At 35.0% G+C, this 19517-nt stretch overlaps 4 protein-coding genes and 1 non-coding gene across 7 annotated transcripts; all 5 read left to right on the top strand.

The window, feature by feature from the left end:
- The first annotated feature begins 2358 nt into the window (after nucleotides 1-2358).
- On the top strand, nucleotides 2359-3747 carry LOC113773636 (putative ankyrin repeat protein RF_0381). The gene has a single exon (XM_027318272.1). It carries the CDS (start codon nucleotides 2359-2361, stop codon nucleotides 3745-3747), a length of 1389 nt encoding a protein of 462 aa, XP_027174073.1.
- Nucleotides 3748-4603: 856 nt separating this feature from the next.
- On the top strand, nucleotides 4604-5498 carry LOC113750627 (histone H2AX-like). The gene is made up of 2 exons (XM_027294585.1): nucleotides 4604-4909; nucleotides 5000-5498. The coding sequence occupies exons 1-2, from the start codon at nucleotides 4700-4702 to the stop codon at nucleotides 5219-5221; spliced, it is 432 nt and encodes a 143-aa protein (XP_027150386.1). The 5' UTR covers nucleotides 4604-4699; the 3' UTR covers nucleotides 5222-5498.
- Nucleotides 5499-6862: 1364 nt separating this feature from the next.
- Nucleotides 6863-7693, top strand: LOC113775709 (histone H2AX). The gene is made up of 2 exons (XM_027320697.1): nucleotides 6863-7141; nucleotides 7323-7693. Exons 1-2 carry the CDS (start codon nucleotides 6941-6943, stop codon nucleotides 7542-7544), a joined length of 423 nt encoding a protein of 140 aa, XP_027176498.1. The 5' UTR covers nucleotides 6863-6940; the 3' UTR covers nucleotides 7545-7693.
- Nucleotides 7694-13339: 5646 nt separating this feature from the next.
- TRNAA-UGC lies at nucleotides 13340-13412 on the top strand. The gene has a single exon. It is a non-coding gene; the product is annotated as a tRNA-Ala (tRNA).
- Nucleotides 13413-13505: 93 nt separating this feature from the next.
- Nucleotides 13506-19319, top strand: LOC113764762 (protein tas-like). 3 transcript variants are annotated; one of them, XR_003467694.1, is made up of 14 exons: nucleotides 13506-13649; nucleotides 13760-13859; nucleotides 13986-14094; nucleotides 14904-14992; nucleotides 15246-15302; nucleotides 15534-15642; nucleotides 15735-15836; nucleotides 16140-16204; nucleotides 17088-17191; nucleotides 17286-17350; nucleotides 17670-17724; nucleotides 18443-18513; nucleotides 18625-19185; nucleotides 19279-19319. XR_003467694.1 is itself a non-coding variant. In XM_027308902.1 (13 exons), the coding sequence occupies exons 1-13, from the start codon at nucleotides 13592-13594 to the stop codon at nucleotides 18709-18711; spliced, it is 1071 nt and encodes a 356-aa protein (XP_027164703.1). In that variant the 5' UTR covers nucleotides 13506-13591; the 3' UTR covers nucleotides 18712-19244. The 3 variants fall into 3 exon arrangements, 2 of the variants coding, with proteins under 2 accessions (XP_027164703.1, XP_027164585.1); XM_027308902.1 differs by lacking the exon at nucleotides 19279-19319 and having other exon boundaries at nucleotides 18625-19244; XM_027308784.1 differs by lacking the exon at nucleotides 19279-19319 and having other exon boundaries at nucleotides 18443-18716.
- The last annotated feature ends 198 nt before the right edge of the window (nucleotides 19320-19517 follow it).

The raw sequence follows: 19517 nt of genomic DNA, 5'->3' as shown, positions 1-19517 counted from the left end.
TCAACGTGGTGGAGTTGTTGATCTCTACAGTCCATCATCAATTATAGCCCATCAGGCCCAAGAATTATCAAAACGGAGAATTTTATCTATTTAACGTCATACAGTTACAATTGTAGTTCTTCTGATGGATGCATACAATCAGCATGAACTCAAAAGAAACAAAAAAAAATTCATCCACTCATATGAAGTTGGTCTTTTATGATTTTAATATCTAGTGCATTTGATTTAGTTTGAAAAATTATTGCACAATATATATAAGGAAGAGCGTGGAACTTTTACAAAGTTAAATAAATAGTAAACTAAATGACATAAAAAGGAAATTAACGATTGAGGAATAAAGAGTTTTCTTGAAAAAAAAGGGGGGTTTATTAGGTATTTGGGAGGGATCAAAATGGGTTTAACCCATTTCAGTCCAACTCGTATTTGTCCCCTGCCTAATAAAGGACTGTCTAGATATAGTCCATATTTTGCAATTCCAATTAAGTCCCGCCCCAAATTCCTCCCATTTGCCATCTCTAGAACAATGAATAACTGCAATTGTAGTCTTAGACAAAGTGTATGTAGCTCTAAGTTATACATACGCGTATATGTAGCAAGTAGAGGTGTCAAAATGAGTGATTTGGGTGGGTTGAAATGGGTAATAGGTATAAGTGAATCAACTCATATATATTCATTTAATTATATGAGTATGAATATGCTAGTCAAAAAAATGAGTTGGGCAACCCAATTACCTATTTATAACCCGTTTATTTTAACTTTTTGTAAACTAATTTAAATTCATTTTTTGCAAACTAAAGTATCAATTTATACCACCATTTGCACCCGTCATTAGTTTTAAATATTTACTTATACTACTTAATAAGCCTAATAACCATTTTCTCCCATCCGTGCTCTATGTTGCAAATTACATACTATTTAATAATTTAACAATAAGAATCTAAAAATTTGAACTAAGTACTATGAATTGAACAGAAAAACTTAATCCAAAAGCTTTGAACCCTAGCATTTTTTTATGTGTGAATTTAAAATTTTATTTTGGGAAGGTAAGAAAAGAGGTTAAAGTTTGTCATAAATTGGCAATGCTTAAAAACAAGCAAGTTAACGAACTATGAGAAAATAAAATGATAAAATAAAACCAATAAATAATAATAATAAACGAAACAAAAGTAGTTAACAGCATGTCAAAATGAAGAATCTAAAAAAAAAATTAAGTAGGATATCTATCTGCGTAAAAAATGCATCAAATATTTGCTAAGACTCAAAAATTAAAACATTCCATTATATGCAATGTTTCAGCAATATTAATGCATGAAAAAATAAAAGATTCCCTGAATTCAAGCAGAAGTAGATCAAAAGAAAAAAAAAAAAAAAAGACAAAAGTCCTAGACGTGGAATTGTTCTATCTTCACTCAATTATGGAGGCACTTTGATTTCATAACGAAGCAAGCTATGAACAATGATGTGGGGCTTGGGAATGGGAATACTTTTGATACTCAAGCGAGGAGATTAAACTTTAAAGCACACATGCATGCATAAGAACAATGGAAGTCAAGGTCGACAATTAAGCTTTCGTTTGCGTGGACTGGCGGAGAAGAAGGAGTAGAAGAAGAAAAAGGTGGTGGGGGGAACAAATGAGGCTTTGAAAACTAATCCTAAATAAATGAGTTAATTGAATTTAGTAAATTATCAATTATATCCATTTATTCAATGAATATTATTGAATAATCTATTTATACTCAATTAAACGGATTTGTTTGACACCTATAGTATTATGAAAAAAAAGAGTAGCGTATGTTAATTATGTGCGGAGCATATATCTGAATCGTTGGAAATGTATACGTGTACAAATGCTGTATAGTTTTGGATTCTTCATTCCACATAATGCCCATTAGTGAAGTACGAATACTTGAATAACAGATCCTCAGCCTGTTGCCTACTCTTGTCTCTTCTCTGTCACCGCAAGTGACCCACTAAACACCAGCGGTTTACTAAAATTCATGGAACTGACCGATTACCAAAATAATATTTGCACAGTAACTCATTCAGAAAGCCACGGTTGAGCTCTAGACTAGTTTGAAAAAACGGAGGATTAAAAAGAAGGAAAAAAGAAAGAGATGGACATAATAACATAACGGAATCATCCAAGATATTAAATTAAAGAAAGCAAATTGATCCTCCCGTCACTGTCACTCCTTACTCATCCCTCCTTTATTTAACCCAAAAAAAAAAAAAAAAAAAAGAATAGGTAAATAAGATGGCTCTCGTGATCATTTTGCACTCGTTTTCTTCACCTCCTTTCTTGACCAAAATCATTCCAAACCCAACCAAGCCCCAGATCTTGTCCAGGCAAACAAGGCCATGGACCGACTGGTGAAGCCAGACTTGCAAGAACTCTGCCTGCCCTTCGCCAGAGGCCGAAGATGCTGTGCAACCTTCAAGTTAACCAACCTGATGCATACCATGTCCGTCGCCGTTTCTCTCACCACCACCAATCCATCGCTCTTCAACTTCTCGCAACCTTTCTCCGTCATCCCACCTCTTTCTACTTCCGCTTTCACTCTTTCCTTGTCTCATACTCCGACTGGTATATATTCTGACCAGCCTCCCCTCTCTTCACCTCCAGACAGCGTCCTCGTCCGGTCATCCATGCTTCCCACGGGAAAGGCCCATCACGATGACCTCCGCCAGTTGTTCTCCAAACCGGGCCCCCACATCTTCAGGGATGCTGCGCTCCCCGTCTCCTTCGTGGGACCTCATGTGGTGGAGTCTCTGATTCTCGCGCCCTCGCCCAAGTCCCTGGAAGTCGCTTTTCTTCTATCCAAAGCCATCCTTTGGTGTGACAGAAGGCAGCTCACTTCGCTGCTTCGGTGCTCTGCCAGGCGCGGAAACGCGGACGTGGCATCCGCCCTGATTGAAGCCGGTGCAGATGTTAACGACAGGGACGAAGAGGGGCAATCCGCCATGTCCCTGGCCGTCAAGTCTGGAAATATTGGTGTTGTCCAGGTCTTGATTGAGTCAGGTTATTCAATGGAGCATTCAGTTGATCTGTTTTTACACGATGCGGCGGCTATGAACCGCTTGGACATATTGGAAATCTTGTGTCTGGGTTATTCAGATATTGATATGAATTCGACTGACTCCCGGGGGCAAACTGCTCTTCATTTAGCTGCCCATCACGGACACCTTGACGTTGTTCGATTTCTTGTATCAGAAGGGAGCGATCCTGATGTCGTCGATGGCAAAGGATGGGCTCCGCTTCATTATGCTACACGGGAAGCCCACGTCGAAGCCGTCGAATTCTTGTTGGAGCATTCAGTTTCCGCTAAATATGCTGTAACAAAAGAAGGAAAGACGGCGTTCGATCTGGCCAAGGATGAGGAGCAGACTCATATGTACAATATGTTACGTTTAGGCGATGATTTGCATAGAGCGGCGAGGACGGAAGACGACGTGGAAGCGATCAAGAATTGTTTGGGCCAAGGGGCGAAGGTGAATTCCAGGGATCAAAATGGTTGGACTCCCCTGCACAGAGCTGCATTCAAGGGTCGGATAGAGAGCGTGAAGGTCCTGATCAACCATGGAGCTGAGGTGGATAAGGTAAATGATATTGGATACACCCCACTTCACCTGGCGGTCGAGGCCGGTCATATGCAGGTTGCATTGTGCCTCATGGCCCATGGGGCTAGAGCTAATTTGAAAAGTCTCAAAGCAGAGCTTGTTCCCTCAACAACCATCCTTCTCTTGTAATTGTAAATCCCTGTTACCAAGAGAAGGAAATAACTCGAGTTTTTTTTTTTAAATTTAATTTTTTATTTGTTTGTGAAAGGTTCATAACTTCTTTTTTTTGGCAAAAAAAAAATTCTAATAACTTCCATTGATTTTAATAAAAATAACTTAAATTTTTTTTTTCTCAATTTGCACACCCATAGGGTGTGCTTATCCCACATGCATATGACAATGAAACGACATACAAAAAATTATAGTGAAATTGGGCTGGAGCTTGTCCAGAATCCAATTAGCAAAACAACCTTTTCCCATCCAGATCCACGCTAGGATTTATGGGCCTAAGTGCAAGCCCACATAACTTTCAATCTTTGAATATCGGCGGTAATTGCAAAAATGTTAAATCAAAACGAAACTGTAGAAGGGAAAATATAAAATTAGTTATTCCGCGTGAATTGGCCATTTTTTTTAAAATAAAATTTTAAAATATAATATTATAATAATATATAAATAAAAATAACTCAAAAAATATCTCATTTATATGATATATTAAATATTTCAAAAAATATTTATAATGAAAGTTTTTCATACGAACTGTTATAGTAAAATTTTTTTAAAACATCTAATTCAAACGCTGTTGGAGTTTTAGAGCTGAAAACATCCCAGGAAATCGTTCCGTCGAAGCCAGCTTGGCAATCCTTGTGAAATTATGTTAGCCAGTAAGATGAATACACGTGAACGACCTTAAAGAAGAGATAGGATCCATCCAGGTTGGCAATCCCCGTGAAATGCAAATGAACCAATCGCAGTCGACAATGCCTCCCCCACTCTCTCCTATATAAACGCCCCAACGTTCCCTCCCTCAAACCTCAGTCCCACATCCCGCGAATTCCCCAATTTCAAAAAATCTCAACCTCCACCTCCGGAGAAAAGCCAGTACTAATTATTAATTTTTTTCCCTTGTCATTCAGCAACCATGAGCTCAATAACAACAGCAACCAAATCCACCGGTGGCGGCCGAGGCAAGGGCAAAGGCTCCAAATCGGTGTCCAGATCTGAGAAGGCCGGTCTCCAGTTCCCAGTCGGTCGGATTGCTCGATTCCTCAAGAAAGGCCGTTATGCCCAGCGCGTTGGCTCTGGTTCACCGGTTTACCTCTCCGCCGTTCTGGAATACCTTGCAGCTGAGGTTCGGAACTTATAGCTCTCTCGTTTCCTGTAAGTAACTAGTGATGTTTCCAGATTTTTTTTAATTTGTAAAGTTGGGAATTGTTTTCAGGTGCTGGAGCTTGCTGGAAATGCTGCTAGAGATAACAAGAGGAACAGGATCATACCCAGGCACATTCAGTTGGCGGTGAGGAATGATGAAGAGTTGAGCAAGTTGCTTGGAGCTGTGACCATTGCCAATGGAGGGGTTATGCCAAACATTCATCAGAATCTGCTGCCCAAGAAGGCTGCCGGTGGGAAGGCAGAGATCGGTTCCGTGTCCCAGGAATTTTAGGGCTCTCTACGGCGAAGATATATAGATAGGGTAGGAGATCATAGATGTTAGGAAGTAGGATTCTGGGGATGCTATGATTAAAGGTGGGAGTGAAATATTTTGTTAAATATGAAGTGATGTAAGACCCGGCTGGTAGTAATTGGTTTGGTTTGATGTTCATATACTTTGGCTAATGCAATGATATATAGTGGAGTATTTGTTTTCCAGTTCTCATTGGCACGCAATTGTTCACGTGTAATCTCTTTGAATTTGTACGAATCCCCATCTTTTTGATCCATCTATTAAGTTGATGGCCCAGTTCTAGTCTTCTGGGTTGTGGTGATTATAGATCACAGTACACATTTTCTTAAAATGCAGAGTGCCTTTGGAAAAACGGGAAGAAACGCAATGAGAGTCCCAAATGAACAAGACAATCTCTTATTTATTATTTTGGTCAGAATTTAATTGGTTGGTATTTAGTTATGAATTCTCTCATCTCGCAAGTCAATTCAATATGGGGAGTGAGTAGCGTTGGGTATCCCAAAGTGTTACAACTAGTTCGGTATCAAAGGTTGTTGCTTCTCGTGTGGTTAAAACAACTTCAATTATGTGATATTAAGCACAGTATACTCTTTTTCTTTTTTTTTTTCTAATCAATCTTTCCCCGCAATTCAGGTGTAGCTGTTATTTCGGCTCAAGATTTAACCTTGATCTGTTGTATGCGACTATGGGTTCGGTTTTGTAATTTTTTGTGATCTAATGGTGCCTCTTATTTAACTCAAATGAGTTTTACCAAACTAAAGTCCATAGAGAAATTGGAATTTGACGTTACATACAAGCTTTTATTGGGTCATACCAGTAATCGTGTCCCCTTTTTTCTTCAAAAATTTTTGCATGCTAACACACAATTAACCCGCAATTGTGAGATAGAACTTGCACATTACGTTCACGTTTGTTTGGACAGCTGATTATTTTTTCAAATATATTTACTTACATCATCATTACAATTTCTGATATACTTTTTTATCTCACATACATCACATCACAAAAAGTGCTACAGTAAAAATATCTCAAATAACTTACAATCCAAACAAACTGAATTTGAAATCAAAATTGTAAATTATTACAAGATAAAAAGTTATACTAAATTCACATCTGGAAATCTGAATTTAAAATCTCTAACATTAGCTGAACTGTTAACTTTATTTACTTCATCGCCTAGATTTTAAGTTATGGGTGGTGGTTGTTTATGTGTTACTTGACCACCTAGACTTTTCATTGATGCTAACAGCAAGTAATTTGTAAGTTAAAAGTCAATTACGTCAAAAAAGTACTATTAAAGGGCTTTTAATAGTTTTGTCCCCTAACATGTACAAAGTATATTAATTTAACTCCGTAATGTTACTTTTTGGTCAATATTATTTAATCTAGGTGAGAGATAAAAATAAAAAGAAAAAATGTAGCTTCTTTTTAACGCGGGAAAGGTTGAAAATACAATTCAAACCCAAAATGGTGAATTTGTTCCCACTAATTTTTTTCCACGTTGGCAATCCGCGTCCTTCCCACTCAACCAATCAAATTACACCCTTCTCACAGCCTCCTAAGCACTCCACTCCTATATAAGTATTCCAGTAGATTTTATTCTCACAGGCGCAATTCCCATTCCGACTGTTTCATCCCTCTGACTCACCGCTTCTCCCATTCCGAATCCGCTTGAAAGACAAAGGAGAATAAACAGCAATGAGTTCCACCGGAGGCTCCACCAAGGGCGGCAGAGGCAAGCCCAAATCATCTAAATCCGTCTCCCGATCTCAGAAAGCTGGTCTACAGTTCCCCGTCGGTCGAATCGCCCGTTTCCTCAAAGCCGGTAAATATGCTGAACGCGTTGGCGCTGGTGCCCCCGTCTACCTCTCCGCGGTTCTTGAATACCTTGCTGCTGAGGTACGTTTTACCGATTTCATTCTCCCTTTATTTTCGTTCCCCTGTTGTGGGAACCATATAAAACATCTAGATTTGGTTTGAATTCTCTTGTTCTTTTTTTTTTTGGGGATTTTCTCGATCGGGAAAATTAGGGTTCTGCAATTTAATCTTAATTGTTTATCCTGATTCTGTTTCTGTGTAGGTTCTCGAACTTGCCGGGAATGCCGCGAGAGATAACAAGAAGAATAGGATCGTGCCAAGGCACATACAACTCGCTGTGAGGAATGACGAGGAGTTAAGCAAGCTTTTGGGTGCTGTTACCATTGCAAACGGTGGTGTCCTGCCTAACATTCATCAAAATCTTTTACCCAAAAAGGTTGGCAAAGGAAAAGGCGACATTGGATCTGCGTCTCAAGAATTTTAGAAATTTCTGTTTACCTATTATACATTGAGGCTCCTAGCTGAACTGTTCTTCAGTTTGTAGCCTCTGGCATTTATGGTGTCCGGTCACTTTGTAAAACCCTAATTTTGACTCAATACACAAGTAGTGAAGATGGCATTTTACAAGTTCTATTACTTTATTGGAAATCTGCTGCTCTCTTTAGAATTCACTGTCTGGTCGATTATCTGAGTGGCATGAAACTGATAAGAGGGTTGGAGGTTTCCTAATGAGATGCTCCGATACAGAAATGTTTGCAGAGGCAATGTTCGATGGTTGTTTAATGATGATTATTGTTGTCATTGATTGATTACCCAGTTTGTTGGTGGTGACTTGGCAAATTGTTTTACCGTCTTCACGTCTTGTGTCTCTGGGGGTGATTATGATTTTCTCTTTTCTTGGTATGTATATTAAGTTCATTCTTGCCCGTGAGACTCATTTGTTGTTTCTGTTGTGGATTTCTATTTGCTCTACGCACATTTTGGCGTCTGACTTTCTTTATTGGTTTAGTTGTGGGTTAATGGTTTAATCCCTGGATGAGACCTTGTCATCCAATTTGGCTTGGTCATTATGTGGGGTTTCGTGTTGTTGAACTTTCGGTACTTTTAACTTTGGGGTCTTGCATATAACCTCTTGTCCATTTGGGTACAGGGTTTAGTTTTCATGTCTAAGTTTGACTCTTGAACACAAATTTCAATTTCTTTGTCTGTGTGGTTTACTTTAGAAGCTTTAATTTTTAGATATTGTGTGATTGTTACATTGGCTCTGACGTGCAGAAGCTGTCTAACTTTCATCCGAGTTAATAAATCTTAGGTCAGCAGCCATCATTTATGCTGTTGCATTTTGGGGCTGATAGATAGAGTGCCATTGCTTGAATGGAGGTAGTAGCGTCGTTATTCTTTTCTGCTGATTGTTGATAGCTTGTTATCACTATGGCGCTCACTGTTTCATTGTTGTGAACTAGTCTCTTGGCCTCTTTTTCTGGGGCAGACTTCAAGACACGTAACGGAATCTGTCAATCCTAGTGTTGGCAAATCTTTTACTGCTATCAGATGCTCGTTCAATCTTTTATCGTTTCACTTGGTGTGGGATCGACGTTGGTTGCCCATCATTGCAATTTCAGCGGAAAACCTTTTCTTTTATTGAAGATTTTTTTTTGGGGGTTAGCTGCGATCCTTTTATCAAGCGTCCAAGCTTTTTTTTTTTCAATAATGATAATATTTGTATAATTTAATCTATTTTATGTTATATGAAAGGGGAGTCCTTGTGGTTTTTGGTCGCAGATAAGATATTCGGTGCTTGATTGTAGTTTAACAATGACAGTAGCGCGGGCTTTTCGAAACTAATGTGTACTTTTTGGAATTGTATCGTGGCACAAGGGTCATAACCCATAAGAGGTAGTGTTCTTGGGTCACTGGGCTTATTTATAAAAATTTGGGATAATTTCAGAAACCTTTTTGACACTTTCATTGACATCCCCTGAGGTTCTCAAAATTTCACTGACCTCTCTTGTTTTTGAGTTTTTGGTAACAATGCAGTCCAAATCATATTACAATATTATTTTCATGTGTGAGAAGGTATTTTTATTCCATGGCTGCCCTTTTGCCCCTTGTATTAGTAGAAGATTGAAAGAAGAATAAATGATTTGGACTGATTACTAAAGTTGAGGGGTGTAAGTGTAATACAAAAAAGTGTAAGCACCAGATGTGCCATGCAACAATTATTTGGCAATTTTTGCAAGGGCTAGCTGCAAATTGCAACGGCCAGATTTTTGCACATTCAGTAGCAATAGCATATAAAGCAAAGCAACTTAACTGCCTCTGAGGTTTCAAGCTATTATCATTCTTTGTTGCTAATTTGGAGTGATAACAAAGTGAATTTGCTGTGCTGCAATTAGAGCTCTGAGTTAAAAGTTTTAGTTGCAACCATGGCCTCTTCAAGCCATAGGGGAGAATAATGGAATTCACGAGTAAATTCCCAAAAAGAGAGAGTTTTCAAACTAACTTTCCAAATGGTGGGAATTTTTGAGTCTCTTTCCAAAGAGTGAAAAACGCATCCAAGGAATGCGTTCTTCCAAATAAAAACGTAATTTTTAAATACGTTATTTAACTTTCATAAATTTATTTAAATAGAGAAAATTGGTTAAATAACACATTAGTATAATGCATTTTTTGATGTCACCAAAAAAACACATTTCGGAAATGCGCTATTTTGTACAAAAACTCATTAGACTAATGCGTTTTTTGTTTATGAATCTATACCACTTTTTTTCATTTCTTTGATTTTGACTTGGGTTACATAAGGTTTTTTTTTAAAAATAATTATCTTATTATTAGCAAAGGAATGACAAAGCACTACAAACAATTAACAATTAATAAACTTCAGGTGATGTAGTTTATGGGCAAATGGGCATTACCTATTTAAAATACTCCGTTTGGATTAGCTGTTTTTGGGTTTGTTTTTCAAAAACACCACTGTAGCATTTTGAATCTGAAAAACAAGTCCGTTTGGATTAGTTATTTTTGGGGTTGTTTTTCAAAAACTATATGAAAAACTTTTACTGTAGATTTTTTTGGATTATTTTTTGAGGTATTTTTGAAACATATTTTTGAGTATTTTTAGAATATTATAATTTTTATATTTTTATATAAATATACATTTATGCATTTATAATACATTTATATTTACAAATGTATAGATGTATATTATTATAAATGAATAAATTATAAATGAATATTATATAAATGTATAAATTATAAATTATAAATTTTATATTTTTATACAAATATGCATTTATGCATTTATAATACATTTATAGATATTTATAAATAAATATATTTATATATTCATATAAAAATATATAAATGTATTATAATATATATAATACATAATATAAATATATTTATAAATGTATAAGTGTATATTATTATAAATGTATAAATTATAAATGAATATTATAAATATATTATAAATTATAAGTGTATATTATTATAAATGTATAAATTAATATATAATAATATATATTAATATTATGTAGAAATGTATTTAAATAATTAATATAAATGTATATATGTATTGATATTATGTATAAATGTAAAATTAATATTATGTATATTAATATAAATGTATAAATGTATTATATTATATATAATACATAATATAAATGTATATTTAAATGTATAAGTGTATATTTTTAAAAATGTATAAATTATAAATGAATATTATATAAATATATAAATTAATAAATTATAAATATATATTAATATTATGTAGAAATGTATTAATATAATTAATATAAATATATACATTTATTAATATTATGTATAAATGTAAAATTAATATTATGTATATTAATATAAATGTATAAATGTATTATATTATATATTATACATAATATAAATGTATATTATAAATATACATAAATATTTATATATTATGTATAAATGTACATTTATATAAATGTATAATATATTATATATTATATTATATATAATTTATATAACATATAATATTTATGTAAATATATTATAAATATATAAAAATATATTATAAATAAAATAAAATATTTATAATATGTATGTATAAATATATAATATTAGAAATGTATAATATATATAATATACATTATTATTAATATAATTTATGTATAATATACATAATTGAAATATACATATTAATATATATTATAAAACAAAAGTGAATAAATATATTTATAAATTTATATATAAATATTTATATAAATATATAATATTTATTTCAATTGATATAATATATATAATATTATACATAATTGAAATAAATATATTTATATTAATATAATATATATATAATATACATAATTGAAATATACATATTAAAATACATAATTGAAATATACATATTAAAATATAATTGAAATATACATATTAAAATATATAATTAAAATATACAAATTTAAATATACTTATTAAAATATACAAATTAAATATACATAATTGAAATATATTTGGAGTTGTTTTTGATATATTGTTTGGATATGGGTGTTTTTGAAGTTGTTTTTGAAATACACATTACTGTAGCATTTGGAATGTGAAAAACAGTTTTTCAAAAACAGGTGCAAAAACACTCAATCCAAACGCAGCCCTAGTTTTTTGTGGACATTTTACTCTCAAACATTCAATTTATAATAAATATATAAATATTTTTAAGTTAAATTCAAAAAGTGTTACAGTAATTTTTTACGAAAAAAAACTAGTAGGTTATCTATTTAACATAAATTAAATATTTTTTAAAAAAGAAGTATACCATAAAGTACCAATGCTTTATGGCTTTTCTCTATTACATGAACCAAGTTCCAGGTTTTTATGGATATTTTATTTTGAATCATTTAATTTATGTTAAATACATAAATATTTGCAAATAAAATTCAAAAGCCGTTACACAAATTTTTTTACGAAAGGAAAACTAACATATCTTGTATTTAATATAAATGAAGTATTTGAAAGTAAAAAAATATTGTCCATAACATACCAGTTCTTTACGAATTTCTTCCATTATTTGAATAAAGTACTAGCTATTTATGAGCTTTTTACTTTGAATCATTTAATTTATATTAAATACATAAATATTTAAATGTGAAATTCAAAAAGTGTTACACTAATATTATTACGAAAGGAAAACTAGTAGGTTTTGTATTTAACTTAAATTAAATACGTGAAAGTAAAAAAAGAAATTACCCACTTTTTACTAGTTCTTTACGGGTTTCTTCTATTAAATGAATAAAATACTAGCTATTTATAGGCATTTTACTCTGAATCATATAATTGATGTTAAATACATAAATGTTTGTAAGTAAAATTTAAAAAGTGATATACTAGTATTTTTACGAAAGGAAAACTAGTAGGTTTTGTATTTAACATAAATTAAAGACGTGAAAGTAAAAAAAAAGAAAGAAATTGCCCATAACATATCAGTTCTTTATGGGTTTCCTCTATTACACAAACAAAGTAATAGATATTTATGAGTATTTTACTCTGAATCATTTAATTTATATTAAACATATAAATGGTTGTAAGTAAAATTCAAAAAGTATTATACTCATATTTTTACAAAAGGGAAACTGATAGGTTTTGTATTTAACATAAGTTAATTATGTGAAAGTAATACTCCAATGCATATCAGGACCACTAGTTTGATCACAATTTCCTTTCCATTTTTGTTATTGTTATTTCCTCTTTCTTTTCCTATGTCCAGAATGTCATATAAGATCACATATAAGTGATATGTTATCTTCTTGTCAAATCACAGCAGGCACAAAAATGGCGCCAATATTGCAGCTCAATTGGCGCCTTACTCCCTAATCTAGCTTTAATTCATGTATCAAGAATCAAGTTTGTGTTATTGTTGTTAAGCTTAATTAATCACTTTAGATGCCTTTTTCTCCAACTAAACGGCAGTAATAAACCCCAACTTCATAGGATATATTTGTAATTTTGGCCTTTATGATGTCAGAAAATGGGCCCAATTTCCTATCAAGGGAGGTCAGTGAAATTTTGAGAACTTCAGGGGATGTCAATGTAAGTGTCAGAAACCTCAGGGGAGGTTTCTGAAATTATCCCTAAAAATTTTGATTCTGTCCTCTTGCATTGGTGGGACTTGGGAGGGTGTCAACGGGTCGAGGTTGGGTTCAAACCTGTGGTGGCGAAAGTAAACCCTCAGGAGGAATGTGATCCTTTTATGCGTGTGCTCGATGGACTCTGAGTTTGCCTCCTGAATGTAAAATTAATGAAAAGAAGCGCGCTGGGGATGTAGCTCAAATGGTAGAGCGCTCGCTTTGCATGCGAGAGGTACAGGGTTCGATCCCCTGCATCTCCACAATTTTTTTATATTGGCGTGACATTCCCGTCCTCCAAGGCTCCAACTTAATATTGGTCTGTCTCTCTTTATCATTGAGAGTTACGAATTCGGGCGAAGTCGAAGGGCATTTTCCTTCTTTCCCCCTAGTCACCCACACCCACTCTCTATCCAAGCTACGGTAGATTTTTGTCTTGTAAATGGCTGTTCCGATGTTCAATCTCGCTCCTGATATGACGGTTTCTAGACTTTGTTTAGGTTTGCCTGCCAACTTGCATTTACTTCCTCACCAGTCGAGTTTCCATGTCTTCTTTGTCAATGCCAAATTGCATAATGCTGTTTGTCTATCTGGTGCCTTCTTTTCGCAGGGACGATGACGTTTGGTGAGCAAAACACGTTGCCTCAGTCCTTTCAATTGCTGGACAAAGCTTTCGATGCTGGAATAAACTTCTTCGACTCCGCCGAAATGTACATAATTAAAAAAAAAAAAAAAATCATAGCTAGTGAATGAATCTACTTTCAAACAAGTACCATTCTCGTCTTTCCCACCAAAGTTCGTTTACCTACGTTGCTCCTTGAACCTTATAAAACTAGGTACCCAGTGCCACAGCGACCCCGTACTCAAGGGAGGAGTGAGGAGTATTTTGGCCGTTGGATTAGAGATAGAAAAATTCCTCGTGACCGTGTTGTTTTTGCTACCAAGGTCATCCTTCTCTTCTTTTTATTTTTGCTGTTGCTGCTCTTGGCCCTTTTTTTTTTTTTTTTTTAACACTGACGCGCTCTCATTATCTAATAAGAATAATAGGGCGGATTGATTCTACAGTTTTGTTTATCTGACGAACATTTCTGTCTTTCGCTTACTTTGTTGATGCTTGTGAGGGATTCTTTCTAGTTTCTAGATGTAAAATTAATGCATATGGCTTCAAGTGAATGGCTGACTCTACTGTCCCCCAAAAGCTGTGCTGATTAGGTGGTGAAGATGGAAAACTTGTTATAATTCCTCAAGAAAGTACACTGCTAAGCACCACGTTTGATTTTGAGTTGGTTATTTTAACCTTGCTTTCACGGTATAAGCCACTAATGACTTGGTTGAGTTTGTTGCCATATTCTTTTCCCCATACTAGTTGCAATCCAAACGATACAAGATCTTGGCTCTGTTAATTTTTTCACATACTTAATTCCGGGTATATGTGCTTCTACGCGTATATATGGTGACATTCTTAATTATGTTAATAGAAATTTAAATGTCCTGTATGTGTTTTGCTTGTGTGTATCTTGGCCCTATTTCTTCGCATATGTGTATTTCCTGGTATATGTGTTTCTACACATGCATGCAGTGACTCACAGTGCTGCTTTTGCTCCCCTATGCATTGGGATTATTTGATAAATTATATTCAATTGGACGCAATTACGAAAGCCTTACACAAATACATCTTTTAAAACTGTATACCAACTAGCACATTTTTTACATTGGTTGATTTTCTTGAGTGAATGTAAATTGCTTGGATACAGGTCAGTGGGCCATCTGGACAGATGACTTGGATTCGAAATGGACCGGAAAGTTTGGATGCCAGCAATATAACAGAAGCCCTAGAGAATAGGTTGAGTTATTTGTTTGTAGCCCTCTGCTCTCATGGGGTAAACCTATATCTTGAGTGCCTAAGTGGTGCTAATGTTGTCGTCTGCTGGGTCTAGTTCTACACTTACATCATTACACTGGCATTCAGAGATTGTATGTCTATAGTGTCAGTGTGTGTTTGAGGAAGCAGTTCTTAACTGCAGGGCTTGTATGTTTTTGTTTTCAAAATGATTTTGTTGAAATACTCTCTGACAGGATTGCAAAAATTCTTGCAGTTTGTTGCGTGTTCAAACTGATTACATAGACTTGTATCAAATCCACTGGCCTGATCGGTTTGTACATTCACCTGACCTTTTCTGTATAGATACTATGTGGCAAATGGGTAACCATTAGAACAAATTCTGTTTCCAGAATAATAAGCTGACGTACTAAAAATGTGTAACTGTCCTTTGCAAATCTAACTGAAGTAATCCCACATATTGTCCCCTGCAGAAAATTATGTTACAAAACAAAAAAAAAAAAAGTTTGTTTTCGTGGATGATGTCCACTGGGATTTCTTGCAGTTATGTTCCAATGTTTGGAGAAACTGACTATGATCCTGGCCGTTATATTTCACATATAAGTTTTGATGAACAACTTGATGCTTTAGGCAGAGCTGTTGATGCTGGTAAGGTTAGTAAAGATGACCTAAAAGTTCAGCTTGTATTCAACTTATTGCTTTAGGGTGATATATTCCTGTTACAGAATGTTGACTGTTATTGTAGATCAGATACATCGGACTAAGCAATGAGACTCCGTATGGAGTCATGAAGTTTCTGGAAATTGCCCAAAAGGAACCTCACTATCTAAGGATAGTATCTTTGCAGGTGTTGTATGGGTAGCTTCTTTTTGACAATTGAGTAATATGAGTTTGTTTTGTTGTCTATGCTTGCATGTGTTCGCTTGTCTCTGTATTTTAGTGCACCCTATGCTTGTGGTATGATTCACCTCCCTACTTTCAGAACTTGTGCAACTTGCTTTGGCGGGGCTTTGTTTTCAAGATGGCTTCTTTAGATAATTGAGTAATTTGAGTTTGTTTTGCTGTCTATTCTTGCATGTGCGTTCATCTCTGTACTTTAGTTGACCCTATGTATGTGAAGCTAATATATGATTCACTTCCCTATTTTCAGAATGCGTACAACTTGCTTTGCCGGAACTTTGATTTTGGGATGGCTGAATGCTGTCACCATGAGAGGTACCCCTTAGTGCTGAATGTGTGTATGATCTGCACAACTGAGTTAAGTCTCACTTATACTGGGAATACTGCTTCCATCCACTAGGAAGCTCCAAAAATTATTGAGAAAGTGATTGCTCGCTAATATCCTTTGAAGTATGTATTTCAATATTCAGTTAATTGGGTTATATACTGTACTGTCAACATGTTTAACTGCCTTCTGCTATGAGTTCATTACATATGTGTTGTGATAAATATGTATGTCACTCTTCATTCTTGGTTTAGCCACACATCAATGGTTGTTTCTTTTTTGTCTAAATTCCGAACCTGAAGCCTCTTGTCTTTCAAGCCGCATTTATTTGCTTCAGTTTACCTCTTTCAGTTAGTGTATCTTCTGGCAAGTTATCATTCATCATACTTATACCTTTTGACCATCTTGTTTCCATGAACTGCACTTATTCAAGCTGTACTTGACTTTTCCATGGTCTTAATTTTTGTCTGTTTTATTCACAATTACTGGCTTCGTGCATCTTCTTGAGGTTTTGGGTACATGACAGTTATAGAGTTTTTATGAATTTTTAAGTGGAATGAGAACATAACCTGTAAAAGAGTTTATACTTCAAATATATGAAAGGAGTTAAGTTTCTTGGCTTAAACGTGATGGTTTTTGTGAAAACATCTTCTTTGAAGTTTTCATCAGATATGCACTACACCAACCAGAAATAGAACAGAGGGAACTACTCTTATCTAGTTTTCTGTTGGCCTTCTTATTCTGTATTCCAGTGGAAGAACTTTCCTTCATGCTTATATATGCATATGATTGTCTAATAAATTATTCTGATGCTGGCATTTTCCTGCACTAACCCCCCCCCCCCCCCCCCCCCCCCAACAATTTTATATTTAGGGTTTGTCTGTTAGCATACAGTCCTTTAGCCATGGGCATTCTCTCCGGCAAGTATTTCTCACTTGACAAGGGTCCGCCAGATGCTCGTTTTAATCTTTTCAGAGGTCACACTGGTTTCTTCTATCAAATCTTGGTCAAGTTGGTTTTATTTATTTATTTATTTATTTTATTGAAACAGTTGACTCTTCCTTTTGTCAGGAAGATATGCTGAAGGAGAGTCGAGATACAACCTGTCAAAGACCAGTATAAAGGCAGCCACTGAAGTAAGCCAATTATTTTCATAGGAGGACAAGCAAGCTGGTTTTGTTAGATCTTTGGTTGATTGTAAAGGAAACAGGAAATAACTCATGCCTAGATATTTTCCTGGCATTGCTAAATTCATTTTCTTTCTGCAGCTTGATTCATTGTTTGATATTAATTGGCAGTTTTATCATGCTTGCAACTGTTTTTATTGAACATTCTGGAGGATTCTGTGGCCAAACAAGTTATAATGTTATCAACTGCTCTTTTAAACATATAGGGTGATTGTGCATAGAAGCACATTTTCTTGTCTACTTATCAAGATTTTACATTATTGTGCAGTCATATCTTGAAATTGCAGAAGAATACAACATCCACCCGGTGTCTCTTGCAATTGGTATGACATGTCTCTTTAAGTGCATTCCACATGCTCTCTCTCTCTCTCTCTCTCTCTCTCTCTTTTAATTTCTATTCACCCTTTCTAACCAGATCAACTGACTGATATATGGAACTTGACTGAAATTGTTTTCTTTGAACTCTCAAAAAGAATCCTTAACATTGAAAACCACCAATAGTTGATTTTGCTTTTTATATTATTTTCTTTTGTTTTTGTGGTCCAGAACCTTTAGTCCTTCGAAAGGTGCAAATAAAGATGCTTTTCCCCTGAGAATATAGAAAAAAGAAAAAGTCAACAACCAGTTATATTCACCCATCAGGCCTTTTGCAGTGATACTGTATATTGTGTTTGCAAGCTTATTTTGGAGGTATTTCATATAAAGAAGATATACATTTTAAAAGTGCTAGTTGCTGGATGAGTTGTTATTATGCTAATAGTTGGTGTCTTGGAGTCTCTGAACATAATGACACTGAAGAAAATTCCGAGTTATAAACTTCCCCTATGAGTTGTTTATTCGTGTAATGAGTAGGAGATTTTCTGATTATCTGCATTTGGCTTCATTCAAAGTGAGGTACCTGCTGCTGATGGTTTGGCTCAAGTGTTGGTGGTTCTAAAAAAAAATATCATGCTCATACTATAGTATTCTATATAAGATAATGCTTCTTTATTCATCAAAAGATATCCTCAGCTTCGTAATCGTGAAGTTTTCTCTGTGCAGCCTTTGTTCTTCGACACCCTCTTGTTGCAAGTGCCATTTTTGGAGCTACAACAGTGTGGCAAATCCAAGAGGTTCTCAATGCCTGCAGTGTCAATCTGAGTGATGACATTATTGCAGATGTTAACAAGGTGCATTCAAGGTTCCCAAATCCCTGCCCCTGATAAGTGCCTTTTGTTTTGCAGTATAATCATTGGAAGGTTAAAGATATTGGTGTCTGTTTGTACATTACGGAGAAAATGATCTGGCTTAGAGATTGCTTAGCATGGTAATTTGAATCTTGAAAATCTGGTTGGGATTTTCTGTCACCGTTCAATGCATTTTTTCAAGTTTTGGAATTTCATGGAACTTGGCGAGGAGCTAATTACATGGACTTAGCGTTGGGGGAAACTTTTGGCTCCTTACAAGGCCTGTGGTGTGCTGCGGAAGGGTCAAAATATGATTCAAGGGTCTTTTAGGGACCAAAGAGATGTCTAGAACTCAAAGTAGTGGAATATGTGGTTTCTAGATGATGTTGCGGGTGTACAAGTCCACTGTACACATATATTACTACTATGATTTGTGAAGATTTTATTGCGCGTATATATATATATTATTAGCGGACAGTAGTGTCTCCCTTAAATGGGCTGCCGCCTGCTGGAAACTGAAGCCCTCCTGCGCATGTCGACTTTTTGGTTGGTTGAATTTGTAGAAAATGGAGACTACGCCATTGAAGAAGCAAGCGTCAAGTCGTCAACCATGTGGTGGTATGTTGTAGCGACGGATTAATTGATCGGAAGATATGCCTGGTTCTGTTCTTGTTCCGTTTATTTATATTCTTCTCAAATTCTCATTGACAGAGGGAAGAAGCATTTGATTAAGCAGATGGCTTGAAACCATTATTGTTAGGTCTTCATTCATTGGCCACAGGACCGGACCCCCTCCAATCCAGAGCCTCTCCGGATTTTCTATGCAAAAACAGTCAGATGTGATGAAATAATGATGCCAAGTTGCGGAGGTAAACAACGGTATGTGTACATAAATAACCGACTAAATCAACAGGTCCCTTAGAAAATAAATATGATGCTAATTGTTAGAA

This window comes from Coffea eugenioides, chromosome 1, assembly GCF_003713205.1.
Source record: "Coffea eugenioides isolate CCC68of chromosome 1, Ceug_1.0, whole genome shotgun sequence".
Classification (NCBI taxonomy): Eukaryota; Viridiplantae; Streptophyta; class Magnoliopsida; order Gentianales; family Rubiaceae; genus Coffea; species Coffea eugenioides.
Note: the sequence above shows the minus strand (reverse complement) of the source record. Positions and strands in the feature narration are given on the sequence as shown.